General features: G+C 36.7%; 1 protein-coding gene across 18 annotated transcripts in view; it reads left to right on the top strand.

Annotated features, from left to right (window-relative positions):
* MCTP1 (multiple C2 and transmembrane domain containing 1) overlaps window positions 1-16,466 on the top strand; it is a 632,230-nt gene that overhangs the window by 358,714 nt on the left and 257,050 nt on the right. For 7 of the 18 annotated variants that reach the window (XM_064274167.1, XM_064274164.1, XM_003404987.4 and 4 more), the window contains exons 4-6: window positions 1,499-1,578; window positions 7,278-7,389; window positions 15,279-15,317. In XM_064274167.1, coding sequence (XP_064130237.1) covers window positions 1,499-1,578; window positions 7,278-7,389; window positions 15,279-15,317 — 231 coding nt within the window. Of the gene's footprint in view, window positions 1-1,498; window positions 1,579-7,277; window positions 7,390-12,084; window positions 12,133-15,278; window positions 15,318-16,466 lie in introns of all 18 variants that reach the window. The other 11 variants (XM_064274169.1, XM_064274186.1, XM_064274195.1 and 8 more) reach the window with 2 other exon arrangements.

Genomic DNA, 16,466 nt, shown 5'->3' with positions numbered 1-16,466 from the left:
AAACGAGTAAGAAAATTAATAAGTGTATGAAGACTAGCTAACTTCCATTTACTTAGAGTCCTTTGTTAGTGGCCATAAATGACTAAACTCCGAACTATCCAACCTCATTTCTTTTCACTCTCTTGCTCACTCTGCTTCAGGCACGCTAGTTTCTTGCTTATCCTTGAAGATCCCCATCTTGCGCTTGCTGTTTCCTCAGCCTGGAGTGCTTTTCCTCATACTACCACCACCACGACCCCATGTGAGCCAGAGCAGAACTGTGCTCCATAGGGTTTTCAATGACTGATCTTCCAGAAGTAGATTTCCAGGCCTTTCTTCCAAGGTATCTCTCCTTCTCATCATTCAGGTCTCCACACAAATAAACTTCCTCAGAGTAACCTTCCTGAACTTCCTAACTAAACTAGCAGCGCTCATCGCAACCTTTAGACTTTTGTTTCCGTCACACTCATCACTGAACTATGTGTATCTATCTGTTTATTTATGGACACTCTTAGCCATAAAATGTAGGCTCCAAGAGGTGAGGGACATTCTCTTATCCACCCTGGTATCGCAAAAGTCCAGAAGAACGCAGGGCACGTAGAAGACGCTGAATCAATAATGTTGACCAAAAGAAGAAATGCATTCTCGCTATTCTTTTCCTTTGTTTTGTTGCTGCTGTTAGTCATATTAAAAAAAAAAATATATATATTACCCTCCAGTAATTGCTGTAACAATAAAAACTTAATTTAATTTAACGTTATATAACTTTATATTAAGTTATATTATAACTTAATATGTTGTAATCATTATATCTCAACAATTTTAACTTAGTTGTATGTTTAAAATGTCATTGTCCTATAACACCAGAGAATTTATCTTCAATGACCTTAGAAATATGAGGAAATTAGAATCACGTTCTCATTTTATCCTCACAGTAGCTCAGTATGCAATACATGTTTGCTGAATTTCATACCAATTTACTTTGCCCTCCATAATACTAATATCCCTTCTCTAAGTTTTTTTGATATGGAGAAAACTTACTCTAAGCTTGTGTTTTCTACATTTTTTAAGATTTACTGTATTTTACTACATTCATCTTCTTTAAAGTGCTTTATGATAGAAATCAGTTATTTAAACAAAATAAAATGTAATTTCCTTTGAATGTTTTGTGACACTCCTGATATTTCAAAGCATAAAAACAAAGTTATTTTAGAAAAGCAAAATATTAGGAGGTTTCACTGTTTTTGGAGACATAAAAAACCCAAAACCAAACTCATTGCCACTGAGTCAATTCTGACTCATAGAGACCCTATAGGACAGAGTAGAACTGCCCCATAGGGTTTCCAAGGAGTATCTGGTGGATCTGAACTGCTGACCTTTGGGTTAGCAGCCAAATTCTTTAACTACCAGGGTTTCCTTTTGGAGACATAGACAACCACTATTTTATAATCAAAATGTTTTCATTTAAAGCCTACATAGGAATTACTTATAATAATCTCTTCTCTCTTTGGTTGCTTAGGTCTTTGACTATGATTTTGGACTACAGGATGACTTTATGGGCTCAGCCTTTCTGGATCTCACACAATTGGAGTTAAAAAGGTAACTTTGAACTGTTGTAATATGAGTGCACCTTGATAGGAGCTGGGCTTATATAATAGACGATGTCAGCAGATCCTGTTCCAGTTGCAGCTCTGTTATTTACTATTAATTAGCCTTCATACTAGTTAGCCTTTTTTAAGTACAACTTTCTCATCTACCCTATGGAAACAATAGCATCTTCTCTGCCTATCTCATTTGACAACTTTGATTCAACATAAAAGTCTTGGGCACCTGCTCTGTCCCTCAGCACTGTGCTAACCACCAGGAATCTAGAGATAGATTGTGCTTACATTGCCCATGTGGTTGTAATGAGGCATAAAGAAGATTATGCATGTTAATCATAATTATTAGTTTAAGAATCAGGCCACCATATAAGAAATAAAGCTTGTGCACTTTGCTTCAAAGTCAGCAACTCTCTTATCATAGAGCCAAAAGGATTCTAATTTTGCTGTCACCAGTGGTCCTATGTTGCCAAGGATTGCCCAAAAAGTAGAGGCAGATTGGTCATATTTGCTCAGTTATATTAGTTTATCATTGTTTGAATAGTTGTAAAGCTACATTATTAGTAATAATTACCATTTCTTGCACCCAACTGTTGTTATATTAGGTGTCATCAAGTCTGCTTCGACTCATAGGGACCTTATGTACAACACAACAAAACACTGCCTGATCCTGCACCATCCTCACAATCATTGCTATGTTGAGCCCATTGTTGGAGACAGTATGTCAGTCCATCTTGTTGAGGGTTTTCCTCTTTTTTGCTGACTCTCTACCGAGCGTGATGTCCTTCTCCAGGGACTGGTCCCTCCTGATAACTTGTCCAAAGTATGTGAGAAAAAATCTCGCCATTCTCGCTTCTAAGGAGCATTCTGGCTATACATCTTCCGAGACAGATTTGTACCTAGTTATGGGCTTATCTTTTTCAAAATGCATTTCAACATCTGAATTAAGAATTGATTAGTAGTGCAGAAGGAAAAAAAAAAAAAAAACAGGTTTAATAAAAGACGAAGCAGTCCTGGAATGGATCGCAAAGGGAGCTGTGAAATTTTCTTTGCAGGTTTTGGGTGATCGTGTTGTTATATCATGTGGCAGGGAGAGAAAAGGCAGGGGAATAGGCCAGATAACGACTTCGTGTTTTTGTAAATTTAGATGCTCAGAGAACTATAAATAGTAGAGCTCACTTATGTATTATAGTTAACTAAATTCGAGCACAAGTGGCAGCTCATTAGTGTTGGATGGACTTTTTTGCCTCTGACTGGACAAGAGAGCAGCCTTTTCTGTATTTCCTATGTGTCCTCCATTCCAACCTAGCCCAGGCTAGACCTAAGGATAGAACTTAGAAGGTTGCTGGCCCCTCACCTCCCTGCAGCTGAAAAAGTGCCCTAGATATTGTTGTATGCAATCTATAATCAGGAAACCTGACCTCAAGCTAGAACGGACAATGCTGTTTTTCTAAAAAGGCCACAATTATTTTCTCTGTGACTTTTGCATAAAGATATGCAAATCACTTAATCACAGAGCATAAATTTCTCTTGTTCTCTATTAAAGATAAATCTTTGATGAAAAATAATTTTAAGTGGAAAAAATATAGAATGACTAAGAAAAAAGAAAAAAGAAGATTATATATAAGCATTTGCTGTTTTATTTTGCCACATTACTTATTTTATGTATTTAACTAACCACTGTTTCTCCTCCAAACCAAGTAAGTATCAAATTACTACTTTTAAAATCACACATTAAATTCTCTTTATAAATCAGGGATGTCTGGGTTTAGAAACATGAAAAATAATAGCAGCCATATAAATATTTGTGCTACTATGTAATGTATTAAGGTATAATGTAATTGGGGTATCTCTTTTTTAAAAAGCCATAAATAAGGACATAGAGCAATTGCAAATATTCTTGAATCTTTGTCATATTTGTCATATAGTCATTGTAAAAGTGTAATCAAGTTTTTCTATTAATTTTATGTATAATCATTATAGGAAAATTTGACCAAATCAAATTTCTACCCTGCATATACATGTGCTATAGTGTCTATAATGTGTGTATGTATTTGTTAAAAATAAAAGGAAAATGTTATTCCTAGTGAGTCATAATGATTAGTTATAGCTAAATTCATATTGGAGCAATTTGCATCATAACTATTATAGCTTATGTAAATTATCTGTGTGCCAGTGTGTATTATCAGTTGAAATCTCCTACACCAGAAAATAGTTCATATTTTTGATTGCATCATTCCTTGACTTGGTAATTCAGCATTGTTGAATTTCCTAAAATCATGAAATTTAGCACTGAAAAGAACCTGTGGGTCTCAGTCCTGGTTGTTTGAGAAAATCCAATGAGGGACTTTATAAATGTATGGATTTCAAAGCCTCATCCTAGTTCTAGAGACCAGAGTCATCAGGGCTGGAATTCAGGTGTATGCTCTTTTAAAAAGGTTTGCAGTTGGTTCTGATGTGCAGCAACACTTAAAAAATTCTTGTTTGGACCAGCTTTCCTCACCAAGCCTCCCTCCCCCAGTACCAGAATCCAACTGTAGCGTGTACTAAAAGGTAAGTTCCATGAGGACAAGGATCTTATCTTGGTCTTGACCCCAGAGCCTAGCACAGTGTTAACCTAGCGTTTAATATGAGTTCAATGCATATTTTGTGAATGAATGTATGAGATGAGTTAATGACTGAACAAACAAGAAAACATTCCTCTTTGCCAACATTTTAAAGTTCTTTGTTTGTTTAGTGCTAAATGTTCCAAAATCCCCAAGTTTATGGTGGGCATTAACTCCTGTTTGTTCAACATTAATTGAAATACACAAGCAAGATGTTACCTACCCATTGTCAATTGAGTATATATTTTGCATTATTTTCAGAAATTTATTGTGGACAATATTAATTCATAATCTCTTCCTCACAGATGCTTATGTAATTCCAAAACCTATGTTCCTCAACTCTTAGAAGTATTGATTTCCTTGTCTTTCAAAGTCTAAAACAGCCAAAATAAAAAAAAAAAAAGAAATAGAAGCAATATTTTAAATATTGAATGTATTTTAAATAATTATATTTTGTTTTCAAAATATATCTTCCCCTGAGGGAGCAGGAGATCAGTGGGATGCAGACCCCAAATTCTCATAAAAAGACCATACTTAATGGTCTGACTGAGACTAGCGGAATCCCAGCGGTCATGGTCCCCAAACCTTCTGTTGGCACAGGACAGGAACCATCCCCGAAGACAACTCATCAGACATGAAAGGGACTGGACAGTGGGTAGGAGAGAGATGCTGATGAAGAGTGAGCTAATTATATCAGGTGGACATTTGAGACTGTGTTGGCATCTCCTGTCTGGAGGGGGGATGGGAGGATAGAGAGAGTTGGAAGCTGGCAAAATTGTCACGAAAGGAGAGACTGGAAGGGTTGACTCATTAGGGAGAGAGCAAGTGGGAGTACGGAGTAAGATGTATATAAACTTATATGTGACAGTCTGACTTGATTTGTAAACGTTCACTTGAAGCTCAATTAAAGTTAATAAATAAAAAAAAAAAAACATAACAGACAATTTGAAAATTTACCTGGAGGCATATATGTTTCTGAATGTAGAATTTCAATTTTATAATCACTTAATTTTTCACAAATTAAGTTGTACATTCAATGTAATTCGAATTTTCTGTTGCACTGTGGTGTTTTTGAAACATCACAAAATATTTGGAAATTCACCTGAAAAATAACAAATGCAAACAGCATATTGAAAATAAAAATGAGGGGCTACTTCTATATATTATAACGTATCAATAAATTGTGCTGCTAAATCCAAAAAAAAAAAAAATAGCTTGGAAGCTTGGCTCCGTAACCATACACCAGGTCTTCTCCCTATTCATCCACACAACAGTCTCAGGAGGTGGTTTGATCCTATTATTCTCCCTATTGTTCTAGTGATAAGGTCCCTAAGTGTCGAAAAGGGTTTGCACTTGACTACTAACCTAAAGGTTGGAGGTTCAAACCCCACCCAATGATGCCACGGAAGAAAGGTCTGGCAATCTGCTCACATAAAGATTACAGCCAAGAAAACCCTATGGAGCAGTTCTACTCTGACACACATGGGGTGGTCATGAGTCAGAAGCAACTTGATGGCAACGGGTTTGGTTTTTTTGTTGTTATGTTCTGTTGATGAGGCCTTCACGCTTAGAGAGGGGAATTGACTTGCAAAGGACACACAGTCAGGACATGGAGAGGTTTGGGTGTGCCCCCAGGTCTCCGTGGGCCAAAGCCTCCTTCCTTAGCTCTGCAACAGTCAGCTGCATCTAGGGACCCACCCTTGGGGCTTCCTCCAGATCGCATTGGGAATGGCCTGTTTCTCATCTCCCCTGGGTGAGGCTGACTCCTCCGAACACAGACACGGACACGGCTGGCCATGGCTGGCCCACCACCACCTGCCCCAGACTGATTCCTTGCAGCAATGCCATGATTCACAGGGCCCTGCTCTGTGGCCCGAGGTGGGGGCTCCAACACATCATTGGGAATGGCAGGGTTCTGTTTCACCAGCTCAAGAGAAAGGCATCACTGAGCCTGGGGGGCTGAGACCACATGGACAAACCACTCCCTTTCTCCAGAAGCCTCCACTTTCCCTGGAGCCTGACAGCAGTGCCCACACCCACGTGGGTGGAACACACAGAGAAGGAATGTCACGACTGCCCTTCTGGAGCCCGAGCTTTTGTGTTGTCAAGTGGGCACAGCTGTCTCTAGCAAGTCCCAGATGAGCAGCAAGAGGCTGGCAGACTGTCACAAAGGCCATGGGCTTGGAGGTCAGCCTGGCCTTTGAGCTGAATCTTGCCCTGCCACTCACTAGCTGAATGACCTTGGACAAGTCATCCCCCACTTCTGTGCCTCGATATGCTCATCTGCGAAATGGGGCATGAAACACTAAAAGATGCTGCTGGCACATAGGGAGTGCTGTTCGGGGTGTCTGGGGCCAGGCAAGGAGTGTGAGACTTGGGCTGACAGGCCTGGACTCAGCTCCCAGCTCCACTACGTAACATGCTTGGGCCAAAACAGTTCACTCTGGGGCCTCAATATTGTCTATTAGTATGTCAGGAAGATCAAGATTATGCATGTGACCACCTGGGAGACAGCAGTGCTCAATAAATGCTGCTAAGGGCAGTGTGTGATGGGGAAAAAAAATATGTATCTTCACTACGTATCAAGCAAATTGCATTTTCCGTCTTACATTTTCCTCTCCTCCCACTTACCTCTTTATTCTAAAACATACAGCTCTATAAAAAATAAGCATAAAGAACCAAAATTAAGGGAGCAGTCAGCAAATGACCTTGGACTCAAATTTATGGAAAATAGCTGATACTGCTTTCTGTGGATTTACAGATTATAGAGAAGGGACTTTCAGCTTTCTTAACACTGTTGTAATTTCTTGGCCTTTTCAGCAACCTTCCAGAAGCCTATGAAGGGCAGAAACTCACCCATTAAATTCAAGTATACCCAACTGGCCCACAGTTTATGGGGTAACATAATACATTAATAATATTTTGATAGCAATAACAATTTTACCAGGAAAATAAAGACAAAGTAGTTTTTCTTCTTAAAAATAATAAATTATATTTATATGAATATGCTATAAATATATTCTTAAGTATAATTTTTTTTTGTCTTGTTCATTTAATGGCTGCTCAAAATCTAAATGTTTTCCTATCACAGGCCCATGGATGTGACCCTAAGTCTGAAAGATCCCCACTATCCTGACCATGACCTTGGAATCATTTTGCTTTCAGTCATTCTTACCCCTAAAGAAGGAGAACCCAGAGATGTGGTAAGTCTCCCCACAGCCTAGTAGGAACTTTCTTTGCTCTCACCTGTGCGAATGCTGTGAGCCTTCTTTGGACCCAGCGCTAATAATAAAGAGAAGCTGCATATGAAAACCTGGCCTTGTTCTTTGTTTCTGTGAGTATCCTAGGTATGGCTCTCCATGCTTATTCTACCTTTTGAACTCAAATCTCCTATTCCATACTCCAGATCAGAACCTCTTGTTGTAAATAAGGGACCTACTTGCATCTTTTATTATGTCGTTTGTCATTTTTAGACATGTTACATTTTAGGCAAATATCAGTATTCATTCAGGTAATTCATTTATTAGTGGAATATCTGGAATTCCACACTGAGGTATCCAGACCTTTCTATTTTGATTGTATTGTCAGGTGTATCATAACAAAGAAAATGAGGTGAAATTATAACAGAGTTTCTGTTTTCTGGTATTTGTTTGCTGAATGATAAGTGAGTACTTTCCATCTTCTTGACGGGCTTCCATATTGGTATGACCCATTTTTCAGCACTGGCTGTCTGTGCTTCCTTGCATACCATGCTGCAGTAGGAAACTGACAGGAGATACAGAGGAGCCAATCACTCCAGCACTGTTGAAGTGGCATGAAAAATACCAGATTTGACCTGCATCAGTATGCGTGCCAGGATACTTACGCCACTACTTAGCAGACACCATTTATTAGATTCAGTGCCATTTCAGGTACCTGGGAGCTACTCTAACCTGATCAGATGGTAACACATTTTAGGAGTTGATATAATTTTTTTTTAAGCAAGTTCAGCTTTGCGTATATTCCTGTCTTAGAATAATGCATGATTTAAATTGCTCTATATTGTCTGTTGGAAAGGTGTTATTGACATTTTTTTCCTAGATTGTAGATAAAAATAGTGAAATACACTGCCAAATTTTTGAAGTGTTTTAAACTCATTGAAAATTCATCCTCTTCTACAAGTATTTCTTTCTATCCTCTTTTAAAAATTGAATAATGATTGATATATATATCATATATAGTGTATACATAAAACATATTGATAATTATAATATTTGCTAAGTATGATTTAAGTAGCCATACTTCCTCAGTGAGGGAGGAGTTTCTCTTTTCCAGCAAGTATTACCAAATAATACTTAGTATGAGAACTCAACACTGTGAAATTGTGCGTACATGCAGGCACACGAGCACATGTATGCAGATGGAAAGGTGACTGAGAATAAAAAAAACTACAGAGAATATTCATAAAGGGAAACTATTCATGGAAGTCCATCATTTTTTAAGTCAGCACTTCAGAAGTGCTAGAGTTAGAGAAGGTAGAAGCAAGGACAGTGTGGGGGATCATGGTGCCTGATGGCACTGCAGTGGAAGGGACATGCCAGATTGTGTAGAGCTCACTGGCCGTGTTAACATTTGGCGTCTTCTTTCAAAGAGCAGTGGAGAGCCACTGAAAGGTCTGTAGACAGGAAGAGGCATAATCATATTTGCCTTTTGAAAATATTTCTGTATCTACACTGTAGAAAACAGACTAAAACAGCAAAATGAATGCTTGGAGACCAGTTAGGAGGCTATTTCAGAAATCCAGGTGAAAGAAGACAGAGGCTTGGATTAGGGCTGCCAGAGGTAGAGGTGGAGGGAAACGGACAGGTTTACCTGTAGGAGGTAAAATCAAGCAAACTTGGTGGTAGAATATTCTTGCTTTGGGGTTTCTTTGTATTTTAACAAAGACAGCACTTCATAAATGAAAATATCTAAGTCTTATGTGTCCCTAAACCATCCAAACTTGCAATATTACTGGAGGTTGGAATAAGTTGTTTCTTGGTGATTTGATGATAGTCTGCTGAATTTTTACATTATAGGATCATTTATTGCATACTCTAAAATTAAACTGAGGATTTTAGGGATCAAGTTAGTATCAAGAGATGTCGTAATAAAGCCGCTGAGTTGTTCTGAATTACACAGAAGTATATGCTAGCACAGGTAGCTTCTAACATTACTTGTTTTTCAATAATCCTTTCAAAAATCCTTCAATCTTCATGGCTGCCTAAACTCACTTTTTAATCATAGCGTCTTTTTAATTAAAGGAAAATCATTAAAAAATATTACAGTGCTTGGGAGGTGATCATTAGTTATCAACCAAATAGGAAAGAGAATAGGTGGGATTTAATGAACCAGTTACACATCAGTAAGCTGGTTTTATTCCTCTTCTTCTTTTCCCCCTTTTTCTTTCTCCTCATTGTCCTGTCACACTTACCGTTAACACAAACAGTCTCTCTTGAAATTTTTATGCCATTTCCTTGATTCACATCCCTTTGCCCCAACTTTTTTGGAAGAAATCTCTTACTGCCAAGTATTTTTCATTCACTGCCTACTTCATGCCCTCCCCTTTCAGCATTCGAGGAAGCACTGGAATTTATTCTGCTGGGTTGACTGAGATATTGTCTTCTTCCCTCCCATACTGTTCTTGACTCCCACCCAGCTTCTCTCCTCTTCACTAGAGAAGCAAGTAGCTTAGCCGGGACTCAGAAGAGGCACGATAGTTGCAGTCTGTACCAGAGCTGGCCGCTGGCTGGTGAACATCCTCACACTTTCTATCTTGACCTCAGCCACAGCTAAGGAAGCAGAGAGAAGCATGACTAGTATGGCTATACTAGGTAGTACAGCAACTTAACTCTTTGTGGCTGTGCTTAATAGCCAAGGGCTTGGCGTTGGTTGTAGAGAGGCAAACTGGGTCAAGGGGAGGAAGAGAAGGGCTAAAAGATCCCTCCCACATCATAGTAGATTCTGTTGAGAGCTAGTATGGTACCTGGCACATTTGATGTCCTAGATTTAAATCTCAGTTTCTAACTGTATGTTTTCCATTATGAAAATTCCCAATAAATCTATATAAATTTACCTTTTTTTGTTGTTTGTCTATATAACGGTTCTATAACTATTTCATTAAGATCTCAAAAAGTGTTAATCATCACTAGTTTTTAGAATAACTCCCTCATTCTTCTTCTCTTCCACATATGTTCCCTTACTTGTAACCTCTGTCCCAGCCGTAAACTCCTTCACAGTTCCCCTTCTCGCAAGTCCAAGCTTTCGTCAGTGTCACTTATGGTACCTAAAATATGCCTATACTCCATCCTATGGCCTATCACTCCTGAAAAAATATATGGAAAAATTATTACCTCTGATTATCTTTCTTATCACGACTCCTCTCAAAAACTAGTCCAGTGGTTGTTCTATACCCCGTGGTTGTTCAATGAGTTGTAGAGAAAATCATTGCAAGGGTTTGAAGGGATGCTTTAAAGAGCCAGGAGAAGATACTTTAATTTTTTATTCTCACTTCAACATTCAAACCCCTGAAGTTGTCACAAACAATATTAAATAATTAAATAACTATATAATATTCTTTAGTAAGTTCTTATAATTGTGTATTAATGATAATCCGCTTAATTTCAGGTCGTATTGCTCTCCTCAAGGTTTCTAATGATGACAATGGAGTCTAATCACAAATCACTGTATTTTCTTCAATTTGTGACATATCTAGAGTTAGCTAAATATATTTCTCTGGGCTACACTCAAAGTTTCTTCACAAAAAGCAATCAAAGATCCAATGTATCATCAAAATAGGTTTTCATATATGTGAAATACTTAGCCTCTTGCTACAGTTAAAATGGTATGCTGAACTTTCACAAATTATCCTCTTAAAAAACTTCAGGGGCAAATCTTATTTAGAGAAATTCAAACTCAAAATGTGCCAAACCAGAAATCAGGTACTAAAAAGTTCACAATTCCATTTCATATTTATTCAGAGTGATGTATAAGGAAGGAATAGAGGATGATTTTGCACTGACCCTCATGCAGCAAAATTATAAGAATAATAACTGTTTTCTTCAGTTATTACCTCAGATATAATTTAAGCTTTGGGGACTTAAAACTTCAATTTCAAGACCACATTTTTATGCCTGTGTGTATAAAACTTTGCTAAATATTTTATGTGTATTACAATGGAGAATGTACAAAATGAGTTTGAAAAGCTTTTAAACAATAAATCCCTAACAATCAAGTCAGAAATAGGACATTAGCATTTAGAAAAATCGTGAAAAAAGTAGGAAGAAATAAATGACTGGAAAAACAGAGTACTTAGCATCACAAAGTGCTTAAGATTTCTAAATCAGTTATCTCATGAGTTTTTTATGCTCTGTTAATATTGACAATTCACTCCATGAATTACGCAGCTGGGATGATTTCTCCTTGTGTGGATTCCCAGTTCTGGATATAAGTAAAACTGAAGAAAATGTTGAAAAAAACCTGTCAGCCTACTGAATCTACTAAAAAGCCTCTAAAATATGCAATGTCTAATTACAACAATTTAAAAAGTGTAGTATGAAAAACAGCAGAAGTATTTCTTAGTTGGCTATATTGACATCTCCCTTAAGTTCATGATTGAGTCTTTAAAAGTAAATCCCAGATTCAAGTAGATATATATATATGTATTTTTTTTTTTTTCTTAAGTTTCCAGCATTGTGTGTACGAGAAACCAAAACATTCACTGGGGGCATGCTGATGAGTTGCATGGCACAAGTGTCATTTCTGTTTTGAGTGCATGTCCTGTTTTTGACCCGCAAAAGTGTGCCGTGTATACATGTGCATCCTGTATCTGGTACTATGGTTTGATCGTGTGTTTGAGTTCTTTCTGGCTCTTTTCTTAGCAGAGTTCAATCCACAGCTTTCTTCATTGGAGAATTTGTGAAATAAAAGTGAGTTAATTTGTGTTATACACTTTCTTAGATAACCTAGACCTATGTATTGCTTGGCTAAAGCTAAAAAAAACAGAAAATTCTAAGAAACATATGAATTGACCCTGGCTGACTTGTAGTGAACTTAAAAATACATATGTCTCCTGTTGGTTTACTCTCATATTTTTCAGAATTATTCCGTAGCCAACATTTAGAAAAAATATCCACCCCTACAAATATTTGAATGTATGTTTTGTAACTTGTACATACTATAATCTCTAGACATTCTGTGATTTTTTTTATATCTGTAGTAGCTATGTAGTTGCCTAAAGAAAAATCACTAAAATAAAAGATAAAGTGAAAAATGAATTGAGATTGTGAAATTTTCTAAAAACATAATCACTTTGCAGCTCATCTATTAATAGGTCATATTTTTATGCTACTTACTGTTTTTATTGGCTTTAAGGAAGGCTGAGCTGCTAATCACTAATATAAGAATTTGAGTTGTAACATAATAATATTTGATAATAATACTGTCAAAAATAAATTCATATGTTTCTCAGTTGAAGTTAAGGTCATAGAGCAAACAACAAATCTTATTTTTTCTAGAATTTGCTTTATCTTCTATCTTTAACAATCCCTAAACAATATTTCTTCTCTAACATGTCTCACAGACAGCAAAGGTAACAGTATTAACAGTATGTCAATTAAATTCTTTTTTTTTTTTTTTTTTAACTGTTCTGTTGTTTTCAGTTTAGTGACTCTACCTTAACTCAACTATCTAAAAAGAAAAGAGACTTGAGAGGGGGATATTTAAGCCCACGGCTTAGCTAGTTGGTAGAAGTTTTGTTATAAAATCGAGGGCCGTTTTAAGAGTCACTAGATCTAATAACAGAACTCTAGATACTGTATCAGGAAGAAAAATAATGAATTGGTCCTCATAACTGACAAGTCTATCATATTTATGCTTAGGGAAATCTCTGACTTTTTTTTCTATCAGTTTCCCAATCTGAAAAATAATACCATACAGCCTATTTATAAAACTGACTTTGAGAGACAGGAAAAATACTAACTCTGTAGTTTGCCTTACACCAAAAACCCAAACCAAACCCAGTGTGCTGTCGAGTCGATTCTGACTCATAGCGACCCTATAGGACAGAATAGAACTGCCCCATAGAGTTTCCAAGGAGTGCCTGGCAGATTTGAACTGCCGACCCTTAAGGTTAGCAGCTGTAGCACTTAACCACTACGCCACCAGGGTTTTCTTGCCTTACACAGAGAAGGTTAATTATACGCAGTGGTTCTAAGTCAGGAGCTGTGACTTTGACCAGCAGCATTCCTGAATTAGGTTGATTGAGTAGTGTTGCCATGAGATTCCAGCCTCCCTAGCATTCTAGAGACCCCTTTCTCATAGTTTAACATTTATAATAGAATAGAATTTTATATTACAGTAATCTTAAATCCTAGATGATAATGGTAGATGACTGTGAGTTAAGACATTTCCTTTTTTTTACTTATTTTTATTGTTCCACTTGATTTGGCATAAAACATTGTCTCTAGGAATTACAGGTTTTTGTCCATTGAAACTCTGCTTTCTGAGACAGTAGAGTAGAACATTTGTTATCTGACTCCTTATGGAGCAGTTTTGGTGAATATTGCATACCACAAAAGTGCTTAATTGCCTTTTGATGATGATGGAGGACATGGTGGTGGTGGTGATGATAATAATACTGATGACAATGACTTATTCAACACCAACCACAAACATTTATTGTATGTCTACCAGAGGTCCTTCTCCACAACTCAGTGATGGTTTTTGTTCCTTCAAAATGAATTAAACATCAACGCTTAGAAAACATATAAAATACTTGTTGTAATAATATTTGAAAATAACACCTTGCAGTTTCTTGGCCCATTTGAAAAAAATTAGGAAATTATTATAACCTTACAAAATCTATTACTCTTGTATATTTTCGTTAATATTTAATACAATAGTATATAGATAAAATATGCCCTATAAAATCACTGTCTACAAAAAGAGAAATTTAACTACACTTTTCACAATTTTATGACTTTCTTATTTCCTATCATAGAACCTCTACATAATTCCATTCTCTTGATTTAGGCCAAAGGTTGGCTTCTATATGACTTCGCCTTGTATTAAAATCTTTTCTTCTTTGCATTTTTGTAAGCCATGGGTAGTTTCTAAAACAGTCCTGCTTTAGAGTGGATTCTGATGAAGTCGATACAGTTCTTTGAGGCACAAGTGTTCTTACTAGACATACAAATATGACAAGTATTACTATAAGCTATATTTTTTGCTCCAAATATTCCTTATTCTCCACTTTATCTGTCTTAAAGATAATGGTAACAGTCAGACAGGATATAGAGTTTAATCAGAAAAGTTAATACCTCAGCATTCACTGAGAATTTTTTTTTCAACTGAAGAGAAGCAATAAAATCCTTTGGGTTTTTATGATTTATTTTATGCAAGAGACCAGTGATCTTGGGCACCCACCACAATCTCCATAACCTTAATTAAAACTTTTGGTCATACATACTTCTTACTATGATATAAGCACACTAGTTTAAAGGCTGTGCTTTGGCTAAACATTTAGCAAGGAAGACCCAGTAATAGCCATAACAATATGCATGACTTTTCTCAGTGGAAACATTTGTAGTCCCTGATATAACTAAAGATTATTTAGAAACAGAGACAATTTGAGGTTGCCACCAAAACAACAAACTTTGAATATGTTTGATTAAAAAAAAAAAGATTCTTATATGCCTGGTAAGGTCACTTATGCCCTCTACCCCACCACCAAAAGGATCAATTGCCAATCATGAAGCTTAATGTGTGTTTTTTTTTTTTTCCTATTGATAATTAAGGTATTTCAACATTTCTGTTCTATTTCAAATATGTTGTCCCATTTCTTTGTCCAAAAGAATAAACCAAATGAACTCTCACTGGAAAGACTGCTTGAATGTTAAAGGTGCTTCTCATTGTGTGGACGTGTTTTTCTAAAACAATTTTTGTCTTGTATCGTTGCTGGAAACTGTTTGCTGTTTAAAGAGCTAATAAATGTTAAGTGTCCTCTAGAGAACCATTGGCTCTCCTATCTGTACTTGAGTGAAAAGATAATTAAAATGCTTTATTTCATTTACAGACAATGCTAATGAGGAAGAGTTGGAAAAGATCAAGTAAGGTAAAGCTTTTTTTTTGAGAACTGTCAGCTGCTTTCCCAAATCTCTCTCATACCTCTCTTCAGTCTATACCACAGGGTTTCATCACTTTTCAAATGTTATTTTTTCCATGAACTTTAAGGGCACCATATGATGCTTTTTAGTAAGTAGAAATCACATTGATCAGTAGCACCCGAATCATCCGCTCTCTAATCTCTGGTCACTTCTCAACATCATTCTCACCGTCTGGTCTCTGTTATATGTACAACAGGGTCTAGAAAATCTCTTTGCTCTAGTTTAGGAATAAAATGATGAGGCTAGGTCAGCGGCACTCCAGACAGGAGGAAGATTTATAGTACGTATTGTTTTTATTCACTGAAATGTATGAAGTTCTTCAAACTCAAAATCTTTCTATTACTATTATCTTTGGAGTACATAATGAGGAAACTTTTCCATCATTGCCTCTTCTCACTTCAAGAAATAAATGACTCAGGAGTGAGATGTGTTTGTGGTTCCTGTAACTTATGAAATCTTGGCTATTCCTGTGGGATGTATGCTATATAAGATACAAACTAAGCTTGTAATCGTTGAGTGGTGGTGCCACTCTTGGGCACACGTAATTATCATGATGAAACTGCACGCTTATAGGAATAGGCTTTGAAACAAATCAAAGGCATTTTATCTGTAAAAATCTTATTTGTTCAAAATTTTAGTTAAAACATCTTTATTCCTTCTTATTGGCGACTCATTTTTTTAGACCCTGGTACATGACAATCTTCTGTCTTCCATTCTTATTAAATCATGCTATTCCTTAAGCTTTTCTTTAATTTTGCCATTTTGATTATTGTAAATTAAGAAAGTATAAAAGAAAATGTTTTTCTGTATTTATGGTAATATATCTGTTTTAACAAGTGTTTCCTACTACACAGTTTCTCCACAATTCTTAAAGAATTAATGACTAAAAGGTAATTTAGCTAACTAAAAGGTCAGGAGGGAAACCCTGGTGGCATAGTGGTTAAGTACTACAACTGCTAACCAAGAGGTCAGCGGTTTGAATCCGCCAGGCGCTCCTTGGAAACTCTATGGGGCAGTTCTACTCTGTCCTATAGGGTCGCTATGAGTCGGAATCGACTTGACGGCACTGGGTGAAAGGCCAGGACCACTTTAAAAAT

This window comes from Loxodonta africana, chromosome 2, assembly GCF_030014295.1.
Source record: "Loxodonta africana isolate mLoxAfr1 chromosome 2, mLoxAfr1.hap2, whole genome shotgun sequence".
NCBI classification, from domain to species: domain Eukaryota; kingdom Metazoa; phylum Chordata; class Mammalia; order Proboscidea; family Elephantidae; genus Loxodonta; species Loxodonta africana.
Note: the sequence above shows the minus strand (reverse complement) of the source record. Positions and strands in the feature narration are given on the sequence as shown.